We start from the raw sequence: 26,933 nt of genomic DNA, 5'->3' as shown, positions 1-26,933 counted from the left end.
ATTTGTTGAATCCCCTGGAGGAGAATGTTTTTAAAATAAAATAAGGCACAAAGTATTCCCTTTTTGACAAAGAAAACTAAGATGCCTGTCTCCAGGTTGCAATCAAGCCCTCAGCAACGAATACAAGGAAAAACCTGGGACCATGCGTTATGTTCCAATACTAGGGTGCACATATTTCTAAAACTCATTCTGCAACATTATACAACTGACCATTAGACTGGCTGTCATCAACATTTGAAAAGTATGAGGCACTTAGAGAGTAACAGTGGCAAAAGAAACACCCAGAATGACATGCAGCATTTTAGTAGTAGTTTACATTTTAATATAAAAGCTTTAGTACAATAAATTATTTTCACTGCATTTGGAGGGTCGTTTTCTCAATGAGTCCAGTGGGTGCACAGCCTTGTTCTTGGGATATAAATTATAGTGGTGCTGAAAGGAATGACGTCCGATGCAAGAAGGGGTGTGCACAGTGTATTAGCAGTTTTTTTGATCATGGAGTTATTTACAGTGGTATCTGCCAAAATGCACCACATATACATTAGGCTGACCCTATTACAAAGGTCATTGTGAGAGCTGATAAAAGGGGTCTGGAAAGGGAGTAGGATTCTAGTCCTTGCGTGAATTTGTTTTACTTTATACAGCTGAAACGGGGAACTGGCCAAAATTGCTATTTCAAAATAATCTTTGCAAATATAAGACCAAAAGCATCACGGATGGCAAACCAGACATATGACAACCCATATTCCCCCCAACAAACAGACTAGAAATAGTGAATATGCCAGTTGTTCTAATCAATGTTCCATTAGTTGGATAGTGCAGCATTTGCAAGTTGGCTTGTGTTTGACCCTGTGGTGGTAACAGTGCTACACATAATGCCAGGCATTACCAATAAAATGCATGTAATTGGCAGATAAGGTCGATGTAATCAGATCACCAGTTTGAAGTGGTTTTCCTCTGAAAGCTATACAGTCTAATTCCATGGATGTGTATTTTGCATGGCTTCAAGGCACTGTTGTGACCTGTAACTCAAAAGGAATAGCTACTGAATGGTTCTATAGCCTCTGCAAAATGGCCGAAGCCAGGATTTGCCTTACTTTTATAAGGATGTATACATCTTACACATGTGAGACATGACCTATCTTAAACCACCATTGTTGTGACAACTGTAGGCCAAAATGACTCCACATTCCGTTAACTAAGAGAGACATTCTGTTATATGTACAACACAGAAATGCACATGTCCATATACATTAAATAGGGGGGGTGGGGGATTTCCAGTAATAGCAAATGGCTAGCCTTCTGGTGGTGTCCATTTACAGTTTGGGTGTAGTGTGGAATAAAGCAGAAGCGCCACAATGGGCCTCATTACACGGTATGTGGTAACCATGGCGCTATTACCATGTCCGCCTTGGTGGATGGCGGAATTACCACCCTACTCCAAGGTGAGCGGGGGAGGTAATTCCCCATTCACGAAGGCACTTCCCCCATTCCCATTTTTGACCCCATAGGGCTCAATGGGAATGGGGAAGGAGCTATTTACGGTACCACAAATTGCGGTACCGTAATTAGCACCAAGGTCCCTTTGCGGGCCCGTTCCTTAACGGCTGCTAAAACCAGCCGTTGAGGTCGGGTCCGGCAAAGGGACCTCGTAGTAAGGCGGTAAGGATTTACCGGTACCGGTGTAAACCCTTACCCCATACCGTGTAATGAGGCCCAATGCCTTTTATCGACTCAGTATGCAACTTGTGATGGGAATATGTTTATAACTTTGTTATGACATAAATCACTTACAATGTAATTTACAGTGGTAAACAACAAGGTTAATTAATCCGATGAGACATAAACATACAAGAGGAAGTATGTTTTAAGTCGATTACAGCTCATCCCACACCCTGTCGTAAATGTCTGCTTGACCGACACCAAACACTGAAACACTGCCAGCTTGGTCTCCAAATATGAACTATGACTACAAGCTGTTTTATAAATGGAAGAGAAATACCCACTGTATTGTGCTTTAACATGGAACACCCACACAATGCGTGAAGGTACAAAGAGCTTAATGTTGATTAAATAGATGAAGGGTCTTTTCTGTTGCATTATGGTCACTTTAAACATAAGTCACATACTCCCTTAGTCCTACTGTATCCCCTTTGTTATCACACAGAGGAAACACTAGGGGTAGGGGGATACCAATGCCTTCATTACCTGCTGAAAGTCATCTGCCAGATACACAAAAATGTATAGGAGCAAATAGGGAGATGTTAAGGAGCATCTCAGACTTGCACCTGGACCTCCTTCACAAACACCAAAGCTGGAGCAGATAGGGATCAGATGGGGGCCTGTTTTATATGCGCGTGTGCAAAGGGGACTCACACAGATGTGCTTAAGGGCATATCGGAGAGATGATCCAGATTCCCTCAGATTTGTGCCAATCTTATGCTCTGTTAATTGCGTATAAAGTGGGAGGTGCAAATCTTGGATGCTCACTGGCACCCCCCCCCCCCCGATTTCTGCCAGTGGAAATCTTTGTGACTCCGTCCCACCGTCTCCATTCAAGTATTTTTCCGTGTTGTGGCTGCATGGACCCAACGGTTCCTACCATAAGGGGTTACAACGAACAGCCGAAAAAGTCCTAACACAGCAATGCCACAAAAAAAGGAACATATTTAGTCTTTTTGCCGTTTGTTTGCTTCCGAGCAAAGACTTCTGCATTGGCATTGCCCAATCCCATCTTCAAACGGAGGCCCAGATGATTAAATTGCAATGGCCCTTGAAAGCTGCTGGTGCAATTCTGGGGGTGGAGGTGGCAGGGGAACATACCGCTTTCACCTTTGCCCAGCCCAGTGTCTCCAACAGCAAGGAATGAGCAGGTACAAGGCCAAAAACCAATGCCTACACCTGGCACAGGTTTCTTTGTCTCCTGATGCATTTATGTATAATATACCAAAATAAAACAATACCTACACTATCTTTTGTTTCCATAAAAAATATGTCAAGATTTACATGATATCTTTTGGTCAGTCTGGGGTGCTTGGCATCACTGAACGGGCAAGGTGGATAGTGGATTTTCATGTGTCAGTCAGCCATGTCCCATTTCAGTGCCCTGCAGTTCGTACCTCCAGGAGTCTCCATCTCTGTCCCCGAAGCAGCAGCAATAACGTCAAACAAGTGAGTTCCACCAATCACAGCTCTGTCGAACTGTCCCTCGCATCATTGTTCCTCAGAAATAAATAATAACACAGACAAGAAAAATACAACAATGACGTTTTTGGGACTTAAATATTTTCTTCTCTTTCCAAAGGTTTCTTTTCCTCTGTTCTTGGTCTTTTCTCTTGCAGTCTCTGGACCTAGATCCCGCGAGGAAGGAGCGGGGGGGCCAGCTGGAGGAAGGGACATGTTGTCCACGCGAGTCAGACACTCTTGGGGGATTGCCCATTCCTAATCACCGGCAGGTGTGCATTTCTACCACTTTGTGGCACTGTTTACATTTGACGTAGCAGCACCAATGGAATTTGCAACTGCACCTTTCCACTATTTCCACTTCTTCCGTGTGAAACCCTCTACCGCAGCACATCAACTCACAACCATCAATGGCCTTGGAAGTCTTGTTGCATTGCCGGCCTGCTGTTCCTAACACCCCATTCTTTAAGTCATGGTCACAGAAATCTGGGCTTGAGTCCAGGTAGACCAGATCCTCATCTGTGTGTGGCTTAAATTGTGAATTTTTGGGCACAAGAACTTTTGCAGAGCCAACCTTTTTCTGCTCCACCTCGGTGGCTCCGTCAAACTTCTCTTTGAGTACATTGCCAACTTTCCGGAAGGGAGGCATAGCTTTCCAGCAGGTCTTGACCTCGCAGGATCCCGACACACCATGGCACTTGCATTCGACTCGCATATGGCTCATAATTGCCTGAAAATGGTAACAAATATAAGTCAATTCTCAAGGGTTAAGTTTAGCAGCACATGTTAACCTATGCTTTTTAATTGTTTCATACAATGAAAGGTCTCATACAAACTCACTATAATACATTGTATTTGTTTCATTTTACGTTTTCCTGAATGCACTGATAGAGACACAATGAAAAAGCAAGAACAAACGAAAGAGGAAGATGGATTTCAAACAGCCACTGCAGAGAATTATATACTTTCATCTGAACTTGCTAGATGGACCGTGGTACCATTGGTTATAATGTTGTTTCACCTATAGAAATACAATTACCTCCAAAGAATTTTATTCCGTACAATCCAAATATCAAAAGACGTGATCAATATGAATTGGTGAGGGTAGGGCCGAACGAGCACGGAGACAAACGCACTCGCTCCCTGCACCACCTGGCGCTCCTCTACTGGTCTATCCATGCCAATAGATTCATGCGTTTATCAATTATTGGAACGCTTTGTTGGCTGAAGTCTTGCAGATCAGAACAAAATAAAATACATTAAATGTGTGAATTCTGAAGACAGTTCAATCATAAAAGAAAACACACTTTAATGTGTTGAATGTAAACAAAATAAAACATACAAACAAACCGCTCGAATCACAACTTGTCTGCAAAGCGAGGACCTGAAAACAACCCTTTTCTTGTCACACAACCACCATCGGGAACTTAGATCCCGGTATCTGCTCAGAGTGCCCCCAACAATTCTCCAATTTTGCAAATCTCTCAAAACATTGCTTTTCCAGCAACACCTGACCAAGGAGCAATCCCAATAGATCCATATACTGAGGCACAAACCACACCTCAAAGTACTGTGCTACTGTTAAAAGATGCCAACACAAATGGTGGCTACCCACACGCTGCATAGCACTCTCGAGATAGGTCTGTGTCTCAAGCAATTAAAATAATAATAATCATTCTAAGTCTACACAACCCACAACAAGAAATACACCCATCTCAAACCATTGATACACTCACACACTCCTCTACAATGATTCAATTCACGAAGGCATCTAGCCGCTATAAATGATTACGTAAATGGGCATGAAAGAAATAGTTCTCTAAAATCTCAGTCTGTGGACCTGAAAAACGAAGTCATCTCCATGTAACAGCGCCTCGATGCCCCCGGGCTGTGTGCGCGCTTTATAAATACGAATAAATAAAGTCCACCTGTTCATTCTTAGATAAACAAACCAAGATGAGCCATGTCAACGAATTAAAATCATACCACAACATAAAAAACTAATTTAATCCACCTGAAGAAAAGCTTAATCAGTATGTGTAATAACCAGTCGATCATAAGATTTCAAGAAATTCTGGGTAGGTCTAACCACTAATGCACGGTTTACAAATGCAGTTTGGTCATGTGATTGAGTGCTCTATACTCTATACAGGAACTTATTCATTCGTGCCTTTTTTGGCCACCTCTACAGTGTGAAAGATAACCTTTTCAAATGTTCAGTCTGGTAATCATGAAATTGTACATGAATGAAACGCCAATAACCATTTATAATGCATTGTAAGTGGGAGAGAGAAGAACAGTTTGGAATGGTTCACTTTTGAAGAGTGAGAGGGTGAACTCAGTTCAATACTTCTCTTGGTAGCGCTCAAAAGAGGTCTGTAAGAATTGGCGTACTCTGATCGCTTAAGTAGAAGATAATGTTATATTGAAAGAAAAACATCCTGGGTTTTGCCTGTATATGATTTCATAGATTTTACTCACATTTCCAAATGTTTGTGGAAGCAAGGAAAATGCATAGACTTTCCGCCTTACCTTATTATAATGTACGCGGAATTACTGTGAAATCTGGCAAACTAGCCTGCACTTCCAGTCTTCTATCCCCCTTTGATACATGTACCTGTATTGACCCTTTGCTAAGGTTTAAAAAACTAAATTAAAGGTTTTTCTTGGATCACCTTTCTTGCTGGACTCAAGTCTCTAAGCGCAGGACTGGGTAACACACTGTTACCAAGACTAGCGCGTTGCCCCTGAGCTATTTTTCTTTCATACTTGAATCTTCTCCATGCCAGTTATTCTGGTCTAGGAACATGGATGACAAATTATTTTGTTCATTATGAGAATGATAATTTTCATGCAACTCTATTTTGATTTCTTAAATATGATTTTTGAGGTACAAGGTGATCACTGTAACCAATAATCACTCGATTGATGTATCATCAGCCATGTTTCTTATGTGTATCTTCCAAATGTATTATGTGCACACTTGTAATAGGCTGGAATTATGGCAATTCCTTAGAGAGTACAGAGGCATAAATCTACCAAAGATCTGTGAGCTGACCTTGCAGTGCACCAATAGAAAAGTACTAGTAAGATGTTATGAATACCAATATCAGGGAAAAGAAACTCTTCCTCGAGTTTTTGGCATATATGGAAGTATTTCCCAATAACAAAACAGCGCATACAGTACTACATTTTGGCCTTCTAATATTGGGAGGGGGTTGGTTTGGTGAGTATAAACATACACGACGGAACACAAGCTAGTCGACTGTTGAGGAGGTGAATGAGTTCGTAATGTGACCAAACATTAAAAGGGTGTACATTTTGTGTATACTATGCTTATCAATGACATGTTAAAGTAAGGACTTAATGTGAGATGGCATGGTTCCTCCGTACGTGGCCCCGCACAACCGACTAGAGAATTGACGTTACTACGATTTGGGAAGCAAGAAACATTGACATGCTATTTTACTGAAAATCCACCGTTGCAAAAATGTTGCTGGAAAGTTTCCTCAGCAGAGACTATGAATGAAACAGTGTAAACACTGTTATAAATGAAATGCCAACGTAGCTCACATAGGTTTATAAATGGTTATTAGTGGTAATGCTGAATATTCGGAGAGCATACAACAATATACATTGAATACATTTAATATGTTGATATGGTATTCATAAACAGCAAATACCAAATACTACCTCCAAAGTCACTTTAGGAGGCTCAGATCTTTGTTTATTTATATGAGTTTTGAATTAATTACAGCAAAGGCTCAAACTAAATTCTGACCCAGTATATGATGATATACATAACCAAATTCGGGAATATATAAAGAGAATGGGCCTCATTATAAGTTTGACGGTCCAGTAACCACGGTACTGGTAAGCTTGCCGGTACCGTTACTGGACCGGCAAACTACGAGTTCTGCTTAGGAGTGCCTTTCGGCCCGCCTGGTCTTCACGAATAGTGCCGCTGCATCCGACCTCCCCATTCCCATTGAGCCCTATTTCATAACTATGGCATGGTGGATACTGTGTTCAAATAATTATAGCGCATTTGGATGTCATGTTAGTGTCAGCTTGGCAGTCAGACTCAGTCGTGACTGGGCTGGTTTGGTGTGTAGTAGGTGTGTGGCATGGGTATCATCCGAACGGCCATGTGTGACCACACCCAGGAAGCTGCTCCCTCTGATCCCCCTGTGGACAGCTCACATCTTCCTCAATGGCACAGGAACCCTCCCCCGTAGGTCCACTGGGAACTAGTGCTTCAAAGACAATCCTGAGATGTTATGTTCATTTATACTGTGCATCGCTGCCAACCGAGGGAAGTCTTCAGACACGCTCCAGGGTGCCGATTAATGAAATCCTTTTTAGGTAGGCAGACTTGGGAAGGGGTGGAGTAAGAATAGATGAGTGGAGGTTTCAGCCAAGAGAGGGGTTGTACCATCTTGGAGTGTGCTGGGTCCCTTAAAATTTCTGTCCATCACCCGTTCTTGAAGAGATAATAAGCACTCGGTTATGATATCAAAAGGCAATGAACACTTGTTACAACAGCCTGGATTGAACCTCTGACAACAGGCTTGCTTTGGACGAATCCCCTGGAGCATGTTGCCTTTATAAAGGGGAGTGGACTCAGCCTTTGTTGATTCATCTTTGGATTTCAAGACAAGAATGATTCGCCTGGAACTCTGTTGTGGATACAGTCTATTCTAAAGTCCTACGCGATAAAGGTGAAGACAGAAGCTTCCAGGAAAAAGGAATGCTCTTCTCCCTAAACACCTCGGGTCTCATTTGGTGTAACACTACTGTGGACAAGGCCTCTCTGCATCCATGAAATGGAAATCAGGATCTGGCTCAGGATCCTGCTCAGTGGGGGTGATAGACTGCTGCAGGAGCCAGACAATCTTCCCATGGTGGAAGACCTTGTTCCTGGAGACTCTTGATTGGGCTTTCAAGCAACTCAGACATCCAGAAAGAGCTCAGAACCTCTGTTTACCACCACAAGACATCTTTGAACCAGTTAAACCACGCTCAACTTACTTCAAGACGCCACTTACCTGTTCTTTGGACTGTCCAGGCGGTGACGCGATGCATTAAAGCAAACTACCTTGACTGGACCTAATAGCCTGTTCTAATCTGTTGAAGCAACCGACTCCAATGTTAACTCAACCTGTTGGAAGTCATTGACTCACCCATATAGAATGCTGACTCGAGACAGCAGAAGCATTGTCTCGCTTCCGTATCAACCGCCAACTCAAACAGCTGAAAGTCATTAACATTGCACCTAGCATGCTGACTCGACCAATCGGGGGCTCGTACCTCAAACTGACTCGACATCAACCCACCACTGTGCAAGAATGTCTTGACCGTCTCGAGAGTTTCTCAACTGAAGTAAAGTTCCTAGCAGCCTACCTTGATGCTTCGGAGCCCCAAAGACAATTTAATTGAAAAGGCCCTATCAATCTGGTCCAACTTAAAGGACTGTAGTGACTTTTAAGCCCCTCTTCTTTGCCTTTAAAAAACATATCCTTGAACATTGACATTGCAGCAGAAATTATTTGCCTGAGCACTCCTGCCCTTTATTCTCAAAGTCAGCATTATTTGTGTTTCTGAGCTTATGGCCCTTTAGTAACGTGCATGCAATGGATGGGATCGCAGAGTCCAAATAATTGAATCAACTCAGGAAGTACGGTTTTATCCACAATTATCTAAAACAGGGAGGTTACAATGGACATCAACTGGCATTCGCTCAGGTTCGACGATTGTTTCATAAAAACATCCTTCTATGCAGAAAATACATCAGGTGATGGCAAATAATAGAAAACCTATCAAGGGTTGGGATTGGCTAAGGGAAATATCTAAATATACTTTCTATAGGGACTAGGAGTGTGAATGGCTGCCTACTGTCAGGTGGACAACGTATGCCTACTTCTTAAAACATGTAGGGCCTCATTACGACCCAGGCGGTAAATTACCGCCTGGGTCTTACCCTTACCACCATGGTGTAAACTACGTTTACACCATGGTGGATGGCGGATTTACCGCCCCATTCCAAGGTGAGTGGGGCGGTAAATCCCCATTTCCCATTTTACCCTTCCCATTCCCATTTTTGCCCCATAGGGCATAATGGGAGTGGTGAAGGCGCTAATTACGCCACCGTAAATTACGGTGGCGTAATTAGCACCATGGTCCCTTAGCGCCATGGATTTTAACGCCTGCAAAAAGCAGGCGTTAAAATCACCATGGCGCTAACGGACCTGACTCGTAATGAGGCCCGTAATCTTTAACACTATTAATTACACAGTTTATTATTGGTCTTCCCACTATAAGGCCCTTCATTAGACTGCCATCTATAATTGGTTGGCATGCTCGTGCCATGTCTGGAGCATTCGGGTCACTTAGCAGCACATAAGATCAAACCCAGGTGCCAGGAGGTGGACTTGACTTGACTGAGTTCCCCATCCAATTAGCTCATCTCTCATCAACCATGCCTTCTGCCATGAGGATTGTCTTTGAACTTGGCCTTGAAAAGTATCATTGTGTGTGGGAATATATGGGAGTGCAGGCTCTTACTATTGTTGTTCTAGGACTACAAGCTCAACTCTATTTCCATCCGTGGCTCACGTGACAGGAGACCTCGATTTGGTCCATTTTGCAGCATTTACATGTCTTAAATGAATAAAACTTGGCACTCTTGGTGTTCTTTCTTTGCATCTTAACAAGGGTTGATTCATCCTTCGCACACTCACTGCTTTCAAGACTATATAACCGACCTTGGCTGCTTCAGTTTCGATACCATCCCAGACAGCCTCGCCAGGCGCTGCCACGATCTCAGCTTATTCTTGCTGCAATACAATTCTCTGCCTTTTTTTCTCCAAGGGTCCTGGCTTACTAAATTCATGACACTGATGTCCAGCTTCTATACAATGGCTGCTTCAGCTGCAGTCTAGTTACTAGATATAGCCAGCTTCTACGATGACTTAGTTTACTTGCGTTTCAGCATCTGTACAATATTTGAACAGTTGATTTTCTGCAGCACTTCACACACGTGCAATCATCTTTACGCATATGAAAGGTTACTCAATTCTTAACTTCGTCATCAGTTTCTGTAAGATCCATGCATTCTCTTCAGCCAGTATTCTCGGGGCGTCACACATTTTTCTTGTGTCATCACCAGCTTGTCTCTTCGCTCCTTTTCATATTCCTTCAGGGAGTTCCTTCCTTAGATTGTCGTCTCTTTGGGAATACATTCAATAGGGTTATCTCAGTGGCTACCTTCTTTCAAATATCCACTGCGGTATAGGCACAACTGCAGGTGTCAAACATGGCACAATCTCAAGCTTCCAACATATAGGGTGTAGGGGGTGCGTGATTTCCTGCAGAGGCATGTAACTTCTTCTCTACATTTCTTTTACAGGGGCGGGTCTTTTGTGTTTTTAATTAGTTGTGTGCATTGTTTGTTTTTCTTTAAGTTGCTATTTTTATAGATTTTTTTTTTTATATTCATTTATTTATTTTGGTACCACCATTCTATGAATGTTTGTATTGCAAATGTACCAGCTAACACTCCATCTGAAGTAAATAGACTCTCATAGGCCCACATTACCAAATGAGGCGATCGATGGAGCTAAATCTGTTGCGCTGTGCCCGTTTCACCTTCATGATTGTGATCACTGCTGGCTTCGTAGTAGTGTGGGAATGAGTCCGCATTTTTGACACTTCTCATCCCTGTACTCCTGCAGAGCAGCAATCATTTATTTGAAAATTCCTAAAAAGATGAATTTTGTGACGCTAAATGGTCTTGAAGGCGTCCTTATGTTACAGTTTCGTACGTCACTCATCTCAACTGTGCTCGTTTAGCGTGTTCCAATGACCTCACTTTTATTTTTAAAACGGGCTAACCTTTCCAGTTGTGAGTTATGATGCTATTTGCTGAGAGCAAGTTCCTTGCAATCAAAGTTAACTTGTAATGGACAAGCTTCTTGATGATCAAATTAGCATGTCAACAATTATAGAGCAAACAGAGACAAGCTGTTTTTTTTCCAGAATGTCTGTTCATCAGATGCTCACTGTTGGACATGCGATGGAGAGCTAAAGTGAGCCTGTGTGACCCTCAGCACACATCAAGCAGTTTGAGTTTCATATTATCCCTAGACAGAACCCCTTTTCTGCTATCCCAAAGAGGCCAGAAAGATGTTCAGCTCCACCACCAGTAGACCTTGATCAAGATTTATGCTTTTATAGGCTGCAAACATAAACTCAAAATGTCTTGGGGTGGGGGTGGCTATGTTCAAATCAGTTTCCCATGTGGACAACTTCCTTTCATTGCAGAATACCAACACCATGTACTCTAGATCGTGTGTAGATGCGAACATCTTTCAGGGTAGTCCCCCCTGTGCCTGGAGCTAATCACAATGACAGACTGAAGAGCCTTGTGTCAATTCAAGAAAGACTGAAATGTTCCAAAGTTCCAACGATGGAAGGCCACATATTCAAGATCAAATATCGATGGTGACCATCAGTGAACCCTCCCACGCTTGATCTAAAAGATGAATCCCCTTGGAAATCCACCATCGCCAGTGGAATGGCAGTGTGTCTACTCAATTATGTGGATTGTCCCAGATACACATTTTATTTGCAATTTCTCTGAATACCTTCCTAAGCATTTTAGCTGTTTCAAGCAGGGGCTTTCTCAAATAAGCAGCTGGTCTTAGCCTGTAGCTCCACTTCCCATCATCAACCAATCGAGGGATTCAAAGAAGGCCGGGGATGGCATGGCAGAATATTTGATTATACTTCACCAAGGCCCTATTTCATGCATATGTTAGATGCTTTCTCTTTTTCGCGATCAGCATCTGCCAGAACATGAGAAATGTGTTCCGGGAATCACGGCAATCCTATTTTCTCTTAGGTACTTTACATCCAGAGGCTCGCCACAGTCAGCCAATTGACAGAGCCAATAGGTTGCAAAATCACTCAGAAAAAGTCAAGGGCAAGTGTGTGTCTGCCAACTAATAGTCCACTTTATCAAAACACACCTAATGCCATACCAAGTGATAAGAAACTTTATTGACTCCTGCTTCAATTGGAAAAAGATGTTAGTTCTCTCAAACATTGCTATAGATCTGGCCTAGCATTTGTTACTGAGTGTCCTGAACCATTATTAGCAACATCACAGTGTTAACACACAAGAAATCTTGGTACCAAACATTTTAAACAATGTTAATTCCAGCAGCAACGAATTCTGCAAAACTGTTATAAAATGGAACCTGTAAGACTCTCACTGAAAACATGCAGGACCGGAGCCCAATGGCATGGCTAATTATGGCCCAAACTCTAACCTGTCCCCAGCAAGTGTCCAAGAGCAAAATGTAACTTGCCAGGCCCATTTGTTATTGAAACAGAGGGCAGGCTTGAATAATGCCAGACAGCCATCTGAATGATGTGGAGCACCACGTCTGAACCAGCCGATGTTCAGGACGAGATTGTGAAGATCTGAGATCTTTCGTGTACGGTCTTGAGTGCACGGTTGATCAAAAGGTTGTTTTTAGTGGTTTGAAGCATAAGAAGGATCAAACTTATCTAAATAGGATTGTGTGGCATGCTGTGTTGCATCACACCCCGGGAGGGTCTCCGTGTGGGGTAAAAGGAAGGTCAGACAGTTGGCCAGAGAGGAAGGAGAGAGAAGGCAGCCATGAGCACTGTTGGGGCCTTTGCGTAATGTGCTATCTTAATTAAACATTAGCGTGCACTTTTTGTGCCTCCGCTCTCATATGTGAAAGGTCACTGTAGAGATCTTCCTTCTCTCCTTCTAGTTAACAGGGAGGTGCCAAGTACTAAACGTGGCAGTAAAAGGATGTTGTAGTAGTGTTTAAATGTACTCACTTTCTTTTCAAGAACCATCAAGCACTAGATGATGGCACTAACAGCACTAGATATCGTGCCCCTTTGTTGCACACAGTATGCATGCACACGCATATACATCAGTGGTGTGCCATCCTGTGGCCTCCAACTGCCAGGATTCCTCACCCTTGACTATGCTGGCTAGTGCTGATGGGAACTGTAGGCCAAACATCTGGAGGGCCACAGGCTGTCCACCATTGATGTAGATAATGCCAACCCTGGTACAGGCAAGGTGCCAGCAGTACGCTAATGAGGGCATCAAGTTCCGTCAGTGGAGACTTGTAAATATTTCAAACTGGGACAAGTACCGTACAAGCACACTGATACTAAGTCGTGGTTTTGTAATACAATGAACCCTGTGCAGCACGGTATGGGGTCATTAGAGAACATATTTCTTTTTACAGCTTTGGTGATGATGGAAACAACCCCTTCTCAGACGTGCTGCACCAAAAAGATGATGGGAAATCCCAAGCCATCTGGAACTGACAGTACAAGCACTAGATGTTAAAGTCAAAAATCCCCAGCCCTGGTACAGTCTAGGTACAGCACGCACGACACATCTTGACATCTTAGAGATAACTAAGCTCTAGGGCTCAACAATGTATTGAGTGTTTAGTGAAGAAGCAGGGCACGGGATGCCACTGGATACTCAGCCGAGATGGCGGATGCAGCACTGTCAACTCTTCAATCCAGTTACATATCACAATATTTCTATAGTGTGATCTGCAAAGGCTCAGACAATGTTGTTGTAGGCAAGATCATCCTGACAAAAAATACAAATTGACTCTGCTACCAGCCTTTGGTAAGCCTGGTGGACAGCACTGCAGCATGTCCTTCCTGCCTATAGCTGCCCCAAAAGAAACTGGAAGCAAGCGAGATATATAGTCGATATATAGTCTATGGTCGATATATAGTTCATCACTGGCCACAGGTCCATTTGTTTGCTACTCGCCAGAAGGCAAGCTGGTTCCCTTACATCCTGCAAGGACCTATGGCTTGCAACTTGACCCAGTGATATCTGAAAGCCTGCACCCTTATGTGAGGCCCTATGACTGCCCCTTCCTATAAACTAGCACATATAGATGTCAATCCTGCTCATGTCCATTATGAAGGACCGCGAATTGCAGTAGAATTAACATCTCAATGTTACATTGAAGCATATCCTACCGAGTGCCCGAGTAAGGCCTCCCTCTTGTACACAGGGATTTCTTGAGGTATAAAAGGACTGATAGTTCAAGTGAAACTACTGCCATATTGGAGGCCTTAGACCGGTTTCCTCTCTCCATTCATTGTCCTGCTGGTTAAATCCCCTGGCTTGGCTCCCTCGTGCCCCATTGATCACATCCCTGACTCCACTCCCCCGACTGGGTTGCAAGAGAAAAATGTGAATAAAAAACGGCATGCACACAAATGCCAAATTCGGCAGTAGAAAAAATTACGAAAACCCATAATGTCGATGCAGGGGTTGTGGGGGTATACATTATGGGTATTCAGGGGTTCCGGGGGTGTCCCCGCTTCCATACAAAAGGAAAGCACGGGACAAAAAGATTTTTTTTAAAAGAAGAAGAAATGGACCCTGCGGTGGAAGTTCCGCCCTTTAATGTGGAGACAGAACTCACGTTGCAGGGAAAGCACAGGGGGGGCGGAGGAGGACAAAAGGTAAGTTTGGCGGCGGAGGTATGTTTTAGGGGGTGAAAGGAGGGGGGATAGCAGGCTGGGTGAAGTGCGCGATTATAGCGTGCCGGACGTTTGGAATTCAAAATTTTCGGATTCGAAATATCCGGCTACGAAATAATAACATACATCCCCCTGACTGCCCTGCTTGCAGGGTCCACTCCCCATCTTTTTTCACCATTGCTGGTTGACTTACCGGCACTGCTTTAACCGGTGATCTGTTGGAAGAAGCTCTTCGCCCACTACTGTTCCTGCCCTAATGCCACTCTTCCCCAACAACAGCCCCATTTACTACCATACTGACTCACCCCTAGACACGGTCTACTCCTAGTCAAGCTGATCGACCCTTGACACTCTGACCCCCTCACTACTCTATCAGCAGTCTGCACTGCCTCTATTCTTCCCAAGACCAGCAGCCAATGTCAACATTTGGGTTAGACGGTTTGCATTACAATTCGTCTTCATGAAGTAGGGTATCCCACCGTACCTTCAAACAGCGGGTTTACGTGGTGCTAACATGTCGATGCTGTCCCGGCACAACTCACACTCTAAATGCCAAACCTGTTCCTCTTTGCAAATGTAAGGAGCTCAGGATGTAGTGTACAAAGTTGCAACTAGTGGTCATACATGTAGCCGTGTTGCATGGTAAGTGTTTTTGGATGGGCATTTTAATTAGAAATGTTCAAAACACCTCCTTACTTTTGTGAATATATCGATTATGACGTTTTTACACAGACTGTCAGCTCTTATACCCCATGCTCTATTAAAGAATGATCCGATGGCATACATTATAGCTTCACGTGCGGACATACAGGACTCAAATGAAAACTCTACACACAATGATAAAAACAAGTTTATTTTCAATAATAATGGCAAATAAAAGTTTAAGAGATGTTCAAAACAACCATAACAACATATAGCCATTGGAGGGGGTAGGGTGATTAGTCTTGAGGTGCGGGGGATACATCCAGGGGTCCAGGGTGTGAGTGGTGATAAGGTCCGAGCCTATCCTGGTGATCTTCAACTGCACAGAAAAATACAAATGTGTGTCGGTGTTATAGCACATCTTCTTCGTATGAAAGTGCTTCAAACGCATTTAATTAGTTAATGTATAAAGCAAGTACTCTGGGAATTTACAAAGAGAAATTCCTAAGCAAGACATTTCGTGAAATGTGCTGTGCAGTTGAGGCCAAAACATTTCAAGGGTACCATTCTTTACAAAGCCAGGTCATTGAGGGCTGTTGTACACCATCTACTGCCTACCCTGTACAGCAATATGTGCTGGCCTGCTTTTTAATAAACTGTAGTATTAATTTTTTCCATGCATTGTTCTTGAAATTGTTTTAGGCTTCTGCATGAGTCTAACAAAAAATCAAATGTAAAATACATCCACTGGGGGCCCGATAAACTGAGAAATATTATCAGTGCTAGATACTCCTTTGCTGGGCCTTCTAGTGGTATTTCAATCATGCACTTACGCTGCAGCTTTTACCGCACCTCTGTAATTATCATCACACAAAATCATGACTGCATGTGACATTACTGCCTATGGTGAGCCTCCGTGCGGTGATATGGCATGTCAGCACAAAGTCCCCTTGGGCACCAAGATGGGCAGTAACTCATGCAGACCCTTCGCTTTACCGCAATCTTAGCACATGTGGTAACAGTAATTCCGTGTGGTGGAATTTATGGAGCAAATACCGCCAACATTCTAAACAGGCAGGCAGATTGTCCTGCATTTCCAGCAGTTAAAAAAGTACTGATGTGATTACAATCTACAACCAGCGGTAAACAAAATACTCCAGGCCATGAGGTATTTACACAAACCACACCTTCACTATTTTCTGAGTCACAGCACCTGGTCTACACTTAAGGTAGCATCAGCTGGTTGCCATAGTCCCCGTTTTAAAGACTACATTAGAGCTGACTTTATGTTTGGTGCAGCCATTTTTGTGTAATGGGATTCGCTGCTGAGAATGCAATTGACACAGATGGTAAGGCATTTACCGTGCTTTGTATGTATACCACCATGGGTGACCAGGTGGAATGGTTATGACTGCTAGGAATCATTACCACCTTCTGGAAAGGGCACACTTACATCTCTGGTGGTAGATGTCACTTATCTCCGGCGTTAATCATACCGCCATTTCCGTGATGAGGCCCCCTGATTATATTTGTAATTAGAGTCATAGAACTTCTCAGAAGGTCTTGAAACAACCAGTAGTGAGGAATTACCCATCTGAAATACAAATGATATACATCATATCACTATTTTAGAGTAAGGCAAGCAAAGCCAAAACCAATGCTATATGCTGTATTGAACCTAAGAGAGACAGGCACTACCTAGAGGTACTTTGCCCTCAAGGCAATGGTGTACATGAGTGTTGCAATGTACTAACAGTACCTGCGGTAGGAGACTCACCTCCAGAGAAACACTTGTTCATTGACCAGTGCCTCTGATCTCCACAACACATGTCATCTGATGCCCAGCGTAAGAACCTGGCAGGCAGCAACTGAGAGTCTGAAGGTTTAGTGGGCCAGTTCCCCGCTGTACCCGGGCATTTCAGCGAAGCAAGGCGGGGCCACTCTCCATCCATCTGAAACACAGAGAAGAACGATAAGGTGCTACTGTAGTCAGGCAAGGCCGCCCTGCGGTTCAGCAGTGCACTGCAGAGCGGCCGACTGGACGCAAGCAGCACATTTTAGTGGCGCGTTGGAGGGAGGTGGGCTTAAGTAGGGGGCGCAGTGGCGCACAACTTATAAGATAAATTGTTCAAAACATGTGCCAGGGAATACAAGGACATTTACCTCTTCCTGCCTGCTCCAGAAGAAGTGTCGCTCTTCATGTTTGCAGGTGCAACAGGCTGGCAGGAGCAGGTGGCGGGATGGACCTACAAATGTTCAGGGTATTGATGGAGAAATAGCGGAAACCATGGTAGCCAAGCCGCACTGTGCCTCTACAGCAGCGCTGTATGATACATGCAGGCACACGCAGAGATAAACAGAAGAGCAGTGTGGGGCCTTGCCCATTGCATTACTTGCTCAGAAGCAATGTCAACTTATGACAGATTGTGAATTCATGTGATACATTGAGACTGCATGTGAAATGTCTTTGTTTTAAGAATGGCTTTCAAAGATCTGTGTTTTTTAGGGATCAGTATGTAACATGTGATACACTGTTTCACATTGTTTATGTGTGTTTTATTGTTGGAATTGTATTTTATTATTCTGTTAAATTCATTGATGTATCTATGTGTGCATATGTGTGTAAAGCTTCTTTTGTAAACTATACACACTACATTAATTTAAGAAATGTGAACTTACTAGGTGTACAAGGACTTATGCATTATTGCTAAGGGTTGCCTTTTTCAGTGTTTATGTTTCATGAATGTCTTTCAAGCGTTTGCAAAAACATTTCAAATCTGTGTTCATCAAGGTGTATACATTTTTTCATGAGTGAAGAATGCAGACAACAGTGTTTCCCCAGTGTTTACAAAAAGGTGGCTTTCATTATTGCATCCAAAACAGGCACATTTATTTTAAAGAACAAATATCACAGGTTACATATAGGTCTTCAAAAAAAGAATGGCTTTATTAAAAGTTGCTCCGCCAGGTGACTCATTATAATCCCTAGAATCCTCTCCTATGAAGTAAGTAAATATTTGGCAAAAAAAATATATTTTTCTTCTTAAATGTCGCAGGTCACTGGAATAAGATGGTAATAAAGCCCTAGCCGTCAACCTATTGGGTAGCAATGAAAGATCATTCCAGGACTCAGTGCCATTGAGTTTGCATAGGCTTGGTTTTAATGATCAATCACAAGTAAGATGCCCTCTCCTTGATATCATGGTATGGTACCATGATTTCATGGAGAGGGCATCTTACTTGTGATTGATCATTAAAACCAAGCCTAGGCATACTCAATGGCGCTGAGTCCTGGCGTTATCTTTAATTACATATCGTTCATGTTGCATCTGAAAGCTCACATGATGTATTTGAGAGAGAGAAAAGATGAGACAGCAAAACATCAGGAGAGAGGGAAATCAGGTGAAAAAGGCAGCCCAGAAGATTAAGACAAAGAGAGGGAGTTTTGGTGAGAGTAGAGATAAATGATGAAGTAGAGATAGATAACTGAGTTACCACTGCATTACCACAGTTTATTCCGTGCACCGCTATACTCAGAATGATGCCATCATTAGAATGTCAGTGGTATAAATACCAGTGGCAGCATTCCAGTTTATTCCCATACAGGAGTCTAATAGGAATGTGTATAGATGGCTGGGAGGTGTGAGAAACCTGAAGGCACGAGCACTCCACAGGGATCTTCTGCTAAAATGGCCAGGAAAGGGCCATCATTTTTGGATCCAGACCCTGGGGGGCAGACCAGCATGGGAGGATCACCTGGGTGGAGGGTCCTTGGGGGTTGGGGAAAGGGTGCCAGACGGCCAGACGACCAGACATGGTATCCACCCTACCCTAACTTACTCTCCCTTCCCTCAGGCTTCATGAGCTACTTCCATCCATGCCCTATTTTACCCTGTGAGTACCCACCAAGTACAGAGAAGAGGAAGATGCAACTAGGATTAATGCACACTTCTTATTACAAACACCACTCTAGGACTGGGACGAATAAGAGGGGTTGAATGCATCCAATACTGAAGGTCAGACATGTCCCATTGATTGGGTTCCTTATGGTCAGGCAAGACAAGCCAATGACTCACACTTGAGGTTTCTTAATAGGGCTCAGGTGTATTAAGGGAGGAGATCCAAGCAAACAGGAGAGGGAATAACCGCCATGGTGGAACAATACCAGGAGGTTTGAACATCAGCAACAATCCCAGAGGACCTGTAGGACCCACAGCGAATTAGTTGCATGGTGGTTGCTGGACTGGCAGACCTCGAATCAGAAGGCGGGCAGCTGGAGCTGCCAAACATCTGAGAAGCAGAAGGGATGCGGTCCGCATCCATTACAGAACACCGGCATGTGCAGAGAAGTGCCAGGCGAGTAAGCTCAGAACAGGCGGTCTGCTTCCCGGGTACAGAGAAGGTGAGCGGGAGCAGTAGGAACTGCCGCTGTGGATACGCGAAGAGCCTGTGAGTGTCAGAAGACACAGGAAGACCGGAGCGCTGACCGGGGACCATAGGCAAGTAACGGTCCATGAACTTAAATTAATATGAACTATATTGAATACCAAACTGAATGCAAATTGCAGTTTACATGAAACCAGAAACCATGTTATATTGAATAACAAACTGAATGGAAAGTGCTATTTGAGAAGACCTTGGCATATGGAATACCGAACGAACATTTGATGTTAAACCAACATCTTGATTGTCGGACTGTATGTAAGCAGCACTGTGAGCAGAACAAAAGCATATTGAAAAGTGAACAATCACTTGAGTATGTTAACAACCAATGTGAGAAAGACCCATAGTTCTGCAGTAAAGCAAAGGCCTGATACAGAAGAGTGTTACACTAACCAAAGAGAATATAAGTGTGAGAAGTTAGATGCTTGAAGCAAAAGAGAGCCTGTGAATGAGCCAAACAAGGCCAAGGGCAACGTATGGTTGAGCAACCTGTAATGGGTGGACCATGTAGTCTGACAACTGCGCTTAGACCAGGGAACTCCCCACTGTGAATATCACAGACATCACATATCAAGTCAAGGAGAAGCATAAGGTTCCTGGTTGCACGACCTGTGATGGGAGGACTGTGTTGTCTGACAACTGCGCCTAGACCTGGGAGCCCTAAATGGTGACAAGCAAAAGACCTTTTAAATAAACCATGGAGAACTGTGAATTGAATGCTAAAGCAATCAAAAAGGTGGGTCAAGTGGACCTATTATTTTTCTACAGTAAACCTTGAGCAAGTGAAAGCAGTGCAAGTGCTACAGTGAAATCTTGGAAAAGGGAACCCTGAGAACCGAAAGAACTGAGAAACTCTGTCATGGAGAAGGGAACCTCCCGTTTGTGTGAACTGTGCTAAATTGAACTTGGGGAATGGGACCCCAAGACCTGGTGGAACATTGGTAAGAAAAGCAGATATTGGAACTGTATTGAACTTGGGATAGGAAACCCAAGAATAACTTAAGCTGAGAACAGCTGAGACTTTACTTTTGAACACTATTTGGTTGGCTAAAAAGAACCCCACACCATGTGTATTTCTACAAGCATAGGTTTTGACAGACTTTTGATTTCGACTTACAGACACAGACTTCCCTTAGTTTTCTTTAGGACGGAGAGATCCCTACCTCAGTTATAGGGCAAGTTAGGCCTTACACCATCCTGATATGAAATAAAACATTCTTTGAAACTTGAGTTCTGTTGTCTGTGTAATCTCCCTTGATACCATGTCTGTCTCACATAGTGAATATACAACAGGGGCACAAGGGAAAACAAAAAAAAAAGTACAGACTTCAAACTGCAAGATGGCTGGCTTAACTCAGATCACAAGACGTCTGTAGAGTATTGTATCTAATAAAATCATGTATGCATTTTCATCAGCACAAAGTGGGGGTGGTAACCATATCTGTAATAATAAGTCAAGTCCCATTGCAGGGAAAATAAGTGGCCTGTGAATTGTCCCAGGGTTCAGTTGCGGCTCTAGTGAATAGCAGGCACTGCACTAAAGTATCCCTTCACAAAGTAAAGAAACATCACTCACAGTACACAATACAAAGTGGACCCTAAAGAAAAGCACATGATCAAATACCAATACAAAATACGACTTCTGCAGCTCATTGTTAGGCAGAATGAAAAATTGATTGTGTATTTTGAAGAAAAGCATGTCCTTTACAGGCTCAGTAACATACAACAACCAACTTTAGTGTGTAGGCCATCCATAGCCGATTTGCTGCACCCACGATAGTGCCTGGGGGAAGGGCTCGGTGAAGCAGGCGTTTCGGTGGCAACATTGTGAGGATTTTGCTGAATGGAAGTTACTGCTATCAGTACTATACCGCTGTTATTCTGATTGCTGCTCTAACAGAGCACTAAACTGCTCCAGATTATGTGATAAAAGGGAATATCAGCATCATGTAGAACTGGGCCAGATGTTTTTGGGAGCAAGGTCACTGACTTCTTGTTGTGTATAGATTTAGGCCTCTCTTGACTTTATATAAGTACTATGAATTAACTGTTGGTTTTAGGAGAACCCCCTCTTACCTCATAGTTCTAGCTCCCTTGAACTGGTTCAAAAGCAGGGCTTCTAAGTCAAGCAAATCGAACTGGGATGCACATATTGTATCAAAAACTCAGCCTATTAAGGAAAGGAATTAGATTTTTCAGTTAAAGAATTGACTCATCCTTTCCAATTTGATTTTGTTCTGCAGGACACTTAGTTCAACAATCAAATTTTCTAAACAATCAGGCTTCTGGAGAGGCTCAGAAATCAAATGTGACTTGCAGGTGTTAGTGGACAAACGGTGCAGTCACATCAAGTGTTTACAAATACCTATGGCAAGAAGACAATGGCTATGGACTCAAAATATTGCTGACAATGTTTTAGCCATGCCCGATTGATGCCAGAAGGCCTTCTTCGGGATGAGGTTTGGTGAAAGAAACTTTGTTTGGACATCTTGCAAATGGAAATAAACATCCATTCCAAATTGATATCACGAGTTGGGACATATTTTTAATGGCCGAGTTAAATTCACATGAATTCCTTGTTCTTGTCCATAAATGATGTTGCTAGTCCATCTTCTCAACTTGCATTATGAGTACAGAAAATGTAATTTTTTGTTAATTAGAATGGATTTGACTGAAATTTCAATATTGCACAGGCAGTTTATTAGGATCTCTATGCCTTGTTATAAACTGAGCTCATTACATTATTTTATTAAGAGTATTTGTTTCAAGCACATGCATTAATGCTCTTGAAACACCTATTGGTGAGCCTATGCATTGTGAAAAGTATTATACTTAGAGACATCTTTAATAATGAACATTAAATGAAGGTTCTAAGAAAGAATGTGCAGTTGCTTACGTATTTAAGCAATAAACCCCAACAGGCAGGGGCATTACTGGGCCAGGTAATTCCCTGAGACTGAGTTTCAGGTTCGAGTGAAGCCAGGGCCTTAATGTTAGCCCGTGGGCATTACCAGGGCCGGTAATGCCCCTGCCAGAGGAATTTATTGCCATTGGCATCCTAGCATATTTCTTTCTGGGATGCCAATAGGTTTTTTGTACGTTGAGAAACAGCGGAAATAGCTGTTTTTTTTGTAATTAAGTTCTGAAATTGGCAGAGGGGGTGGGGAAAAAAGGGGGAGCCCTTAAATGCTGTCTTGGTGGCAGGAAAGATGGCATCCTCTTGCCTCTGACCAGGCTCAGAACGCAGACTTTACCATGAGGTAAAACCCAATTTCTGAGCTTCCTGATTGGTTGGGAGGCCATCTGACTCTCTTTACCGGGGTGCCAATTTGGGCAAATTCATGGATAAGGAGCTTAGCATCAGGGTAGTCTCGACGAATTTGCACACTGGAGGTACTTTCCAAACCCTAGGATATGTAGAAATTGGCAGTAAAAGTGGTGCCAATGATTACCACTACTTTTACCAGTCTGGGGGATTTATCACGTTGGGTTAGGGAGTGAGACGACTTTACATATCCACCCCTTTTCCCCACTACCCATGACAAATATGACTGGTTCATCACCAGCATAAGACTTTGTGCTGGTGGCAAAGTACTGGATTCTTATGGAATCTGCTTAAATTTACCATCTGATGAAAGTAGATTCAAAAGTAGCCCATTGTAAATGCTCCCGTAATTGTTAATTTCAGGAGGCATTCTCATTTTTCTAAACACACAGTGGAAGAATGAAGATTAAAGTTGATTTCAACTGTGTTTGACTCTACACGTTTCCAATATGTGGTAGAAAGGATTAAACTAGCATGGAAGAGACTATCTGCATCAAGGTGCAAACAGAGTCGGTCTAGTCCGTGCAATTTTCACATTTATTTAATTTATTTATTGCGCATTTGCAAGGCGCCTATACATCAAGTAAATTGTGTTTCAAAGTGCCCACAGGGCAAATGAGAGGGAACATGGGAATGAGAGGCAAATATGCCAATATGAGCAGTGGTTGAAGTGTACGAAAACAAGTAGTGGAACTATGTTCTCTGCTGGCTTGCCCCGCTCCTCTTTTCCCCATCTTTGCACCCCCTCCGACACATAATCCAAACCCCCAAACACACCTGCTCTTTAAGGGAATGTTCAGTGCAGTGCACTGAAGTGCAAGTTTCAACTTCTTCCTACAATTTTATTTTAAAACTAAACCATTCCTGAACGGGATGCCGTATAAGTCAAAGTATAGGTGAAACTTAAAAATAAAAAGTATAGGAGCACCGTTCCCGACCGATCCCGCCCACTTCAACCTCTGAATAGGAGTAAATGGAACAGTCGCCAGGGACAATAAATGGGTGGAAATACAAGATTAAGGACAAGCAACATTAGTCATTTTTAAGTGCAGATAGGCGGTACGGCCAGATGTGTTAGGGATGTGACCATGATGGATGAAGTGCTAGAGTGGAGGCAGTAGAAACTGAGGGACAAAAGAAGGGTACAGTTTTTAGCTAGAAGGCAGTTGAGAGGTAGGGAGAAGCTCCAAGGCGAGGAGGTATGCTTTTAGTTTGGTTTTGAACAAATCTATGTGGACTGCTTCTCGGATGTCCGGGGGAGAGAATTCCATGCAAGTGGAGCAAGAAGAAAGTAAGAGCAGAAGCGAGAGGAAGCACAGGGTGGGCGAGGTCCCACAAGGGTAATCAAGGAGGTAGAGTGGTGATGACGGGAAGGCCTGTAAAGTTGGGTAGATATGGTGGTGCCTTTCCGTGAATACATTTTTGAACTACGAGCAGACATTTTAATATGGCCCTGTTTTGCCTGGTGACGGTACAAGGAAGTAGGTGGGAAGTGGGGGAGTTCAAAGTGAGTCCTGGTAGCAAAGTTAACGATCTTGTCCAGAAAGCATAATCGGGGGGACCAAAGAGAATGCTGGCATAGTAGTCCAATTTAGAGAATACAAGAATGGTTGTTAAGAGATGCTTGCCAATGTTGAAAGGAAGGAGTTGATGGGTTTTCCAACTATTTAGGAGGTTGAGGCAAGCTGCCGTTGCAGTTCTGGAAATGAAAGTAGAGAGGGTGTGAGAAGGGTCATAGATGACACCAAGGTTTCTAGCTGAAGACAAGTAGAAGAGAGTGTCAGGTGGGAACTGGATAGGCAGGGAAAGAGATGAGAGAGTATTTGGCAGGGAAGAAGAACACCTCTGTTTTATTGAGTTAAACGTCAGAGTGTGAAGCCATCCAATATTTAATGGCAGAGAGAGAGAGATTGCAATTTTGATGGAGAGATCAGAGAAAAGTTCAGGAAAAGAGAAGAAGATTTGGGTTTCGTCTGTGAAGAGTGGGTCCGAAAATCCAAAGGAGGAGATTGGTGCCCCAAGAGCAGAGGTGTAGAGGTAAAGAGGAGAGGAACCAAAAAAGAACCCAGTGCAACATCAAAAGTTAGAGGAGTGAGTTGAGAGGTGTTGTTGCTCTTGGAGACAGAATTGGCGAGGTGCCAGGTAGGATTCAGTTCAGGCAAAGGCTCAATCGTGAATCCCAAGAAGAAAGTATTAAGGAAATCAGAGTGATTGACAGAGTCAAAGGCAGCAGACAGGTGGAGAAGAATTAGGATAGAGGATAGGTTGGAGTGCTTAGCAGAGGAGATGAAGTTGGAGACATTCATGAGAACAGTTTCTGTGGAGTGACAGGAGCAGAAACCTGCTTGTAGGGGGTCTCAATGGGGTTCTATGTCATTTCAATGACAGATTTGCTTTTGATTCGTTTTTTTATCGAATATATTTCAACAATTAAACTCATCAACATTGGTACCATTTTTATTTTGGGTGGTCCCCCCAAACCCTCCATCCCCTTGTGGTTTTTTCGTTATTCCCAATCCCCCACCCCTTATATGCACTTTCCCACCCATCTATATTTTTTGATTCGTTTTTTCATTGAAAAATGTTCATAAAAAATTAATTTAAAAAAATCTATTGATGAAAGGATATTGTACCCTCGAAGGTTGTGGATGTCTAAGAAATTGCTAAAATGGTTGAACACAACACTTCAAGCACTTTAGAACAGTGCAGAATGAGAGAGACAGGGCTAAAGTTAGCCAGTAGATTTGAGTCAGCCCCTTGCTTTTTGAGGAGAGGGATGACCATGGCCATTTTGAAAATAGAGGGAATGTAAGTGGAGTCTAAGGACAAGTTGAAGAGTTTAGCAGGTGAGAGGCCACTAAAGAGGCAACAGACTTGACTAGCTCAGGAGCAAGAGGGTCTAATGGGGCCCAAGGGGGATTAGTCTAGGACTTATTGAGTATTAGTGTGACTAAAGTGGGAGATAGAGCCAGAGGATGATGATAGAGCAGGTGGGTTGTAGAATGTAGGAGGAGGGAGTGTGAGGAAGGTCAGGAGAGAGTCTCTAATTTTGGAAAATCTTTGCAGCAAAGTATTCAGCTAAGCCATTAGTTGTGAGAGTGGAGTTGATAGTAAAATGTTTAGAAGGAGTGAGGAGTTTGTTTAGGGTGCCCTGTGGCTGGTGAAGTTGGTTGGAGCGAGTCAGTGAGTCAGTGAGTCAGTGAGTCAGTGAGTGTGCAGTAGAAATCTGTGTTTGCTCTATCCAGAGAGGACTTGAGAGAGTTCGGGGCAGAGAGGTAGATTTTCAGGTCCTCGTGCGGGTGGTATGACTCCATTTGCACAGCAGCTAATGCAGGTCTGTGTGGAGAATAGGGCGACTCATGGGTGAGGATGCCGAGACTTAAGGATGAAATTTATCAGTGGGAAGTGCAAGGAGAATGAGTCATATAGTAGTGATTGGAAGCTGGAGAAGGCAGTGTTAATGGAAGAGGATCAGGTGTGAAGGAGCCAAATGGTAGGGCAGAAAGAAAGGGAGAAATGGCAGTAGGTTTAAATTTCCTTTTAGTAATAGGTGATAATAATAGGTGAGGCAAGTGCTGAGGAGAGGTCAGAGGGTGGAAAGGAGATGGTGGTGGAAACAATGGAGTGATCAGATAGGGATAGTGTGACAGTAAGTATTCATGGATGAGCGAGAGGTGGATATGAATACGGGATCCAAATAGTTACACTCTCTGTGTACACCCCCAGACTGTGGAACCTCATTCCCATCCACATTACACTCACCTGAACC

The 26,933-nt window shown here is 43.2% G+C and overlaps 1 protein-coding gene across 2 annotated transcripts in view; it reads right to left on the bottom strand.

Moving 5' to 3' along the window:
• Positions 1–299: 299 nt before the first annotated feature.
• WNT4 (Wnt family member 4) overlaps positions 300–26,933 on the bottom strand; it is a 223,444-nt gene continuing 196,810 nt past the window's right edge. For both annotated transcript variants that reach the window (XM_069610882.1, XM_069610883.1), the window contains exon 5: positions 300–3,913. In XM_069610882.1, coding sequence (XP_069466983.1) covers positions 3,446–3,913 — 468 coding nt within the window. In that variant the 3' untranslated portion in view covers positions 300–3,445. The remainder of the gene's footprint in view (positions 3,914–26,933) is intronic.

The sequence above is a fragment of the Ambystoma mexicanum genome, chromosome 8 (assembly GCF_040938575.1).
Source record: "Ambystoma mexicanum isolate Mex_15411 chromosome 8, UKY_AmexF1_1, whole genome shotgun sequence".
NCBI classification, from domain to species: domain Eukaryota; kingdom Metazoa; phylum Chordata; class Amphibia; order Caudata; family Ambystomatidae; genus Ambystoma; species Ambystoma mexicanum.
Note: the sequence above shows the minus strand (reverse complement) of the source record. Positions and strands in the feature narration are given on the sequence as shown.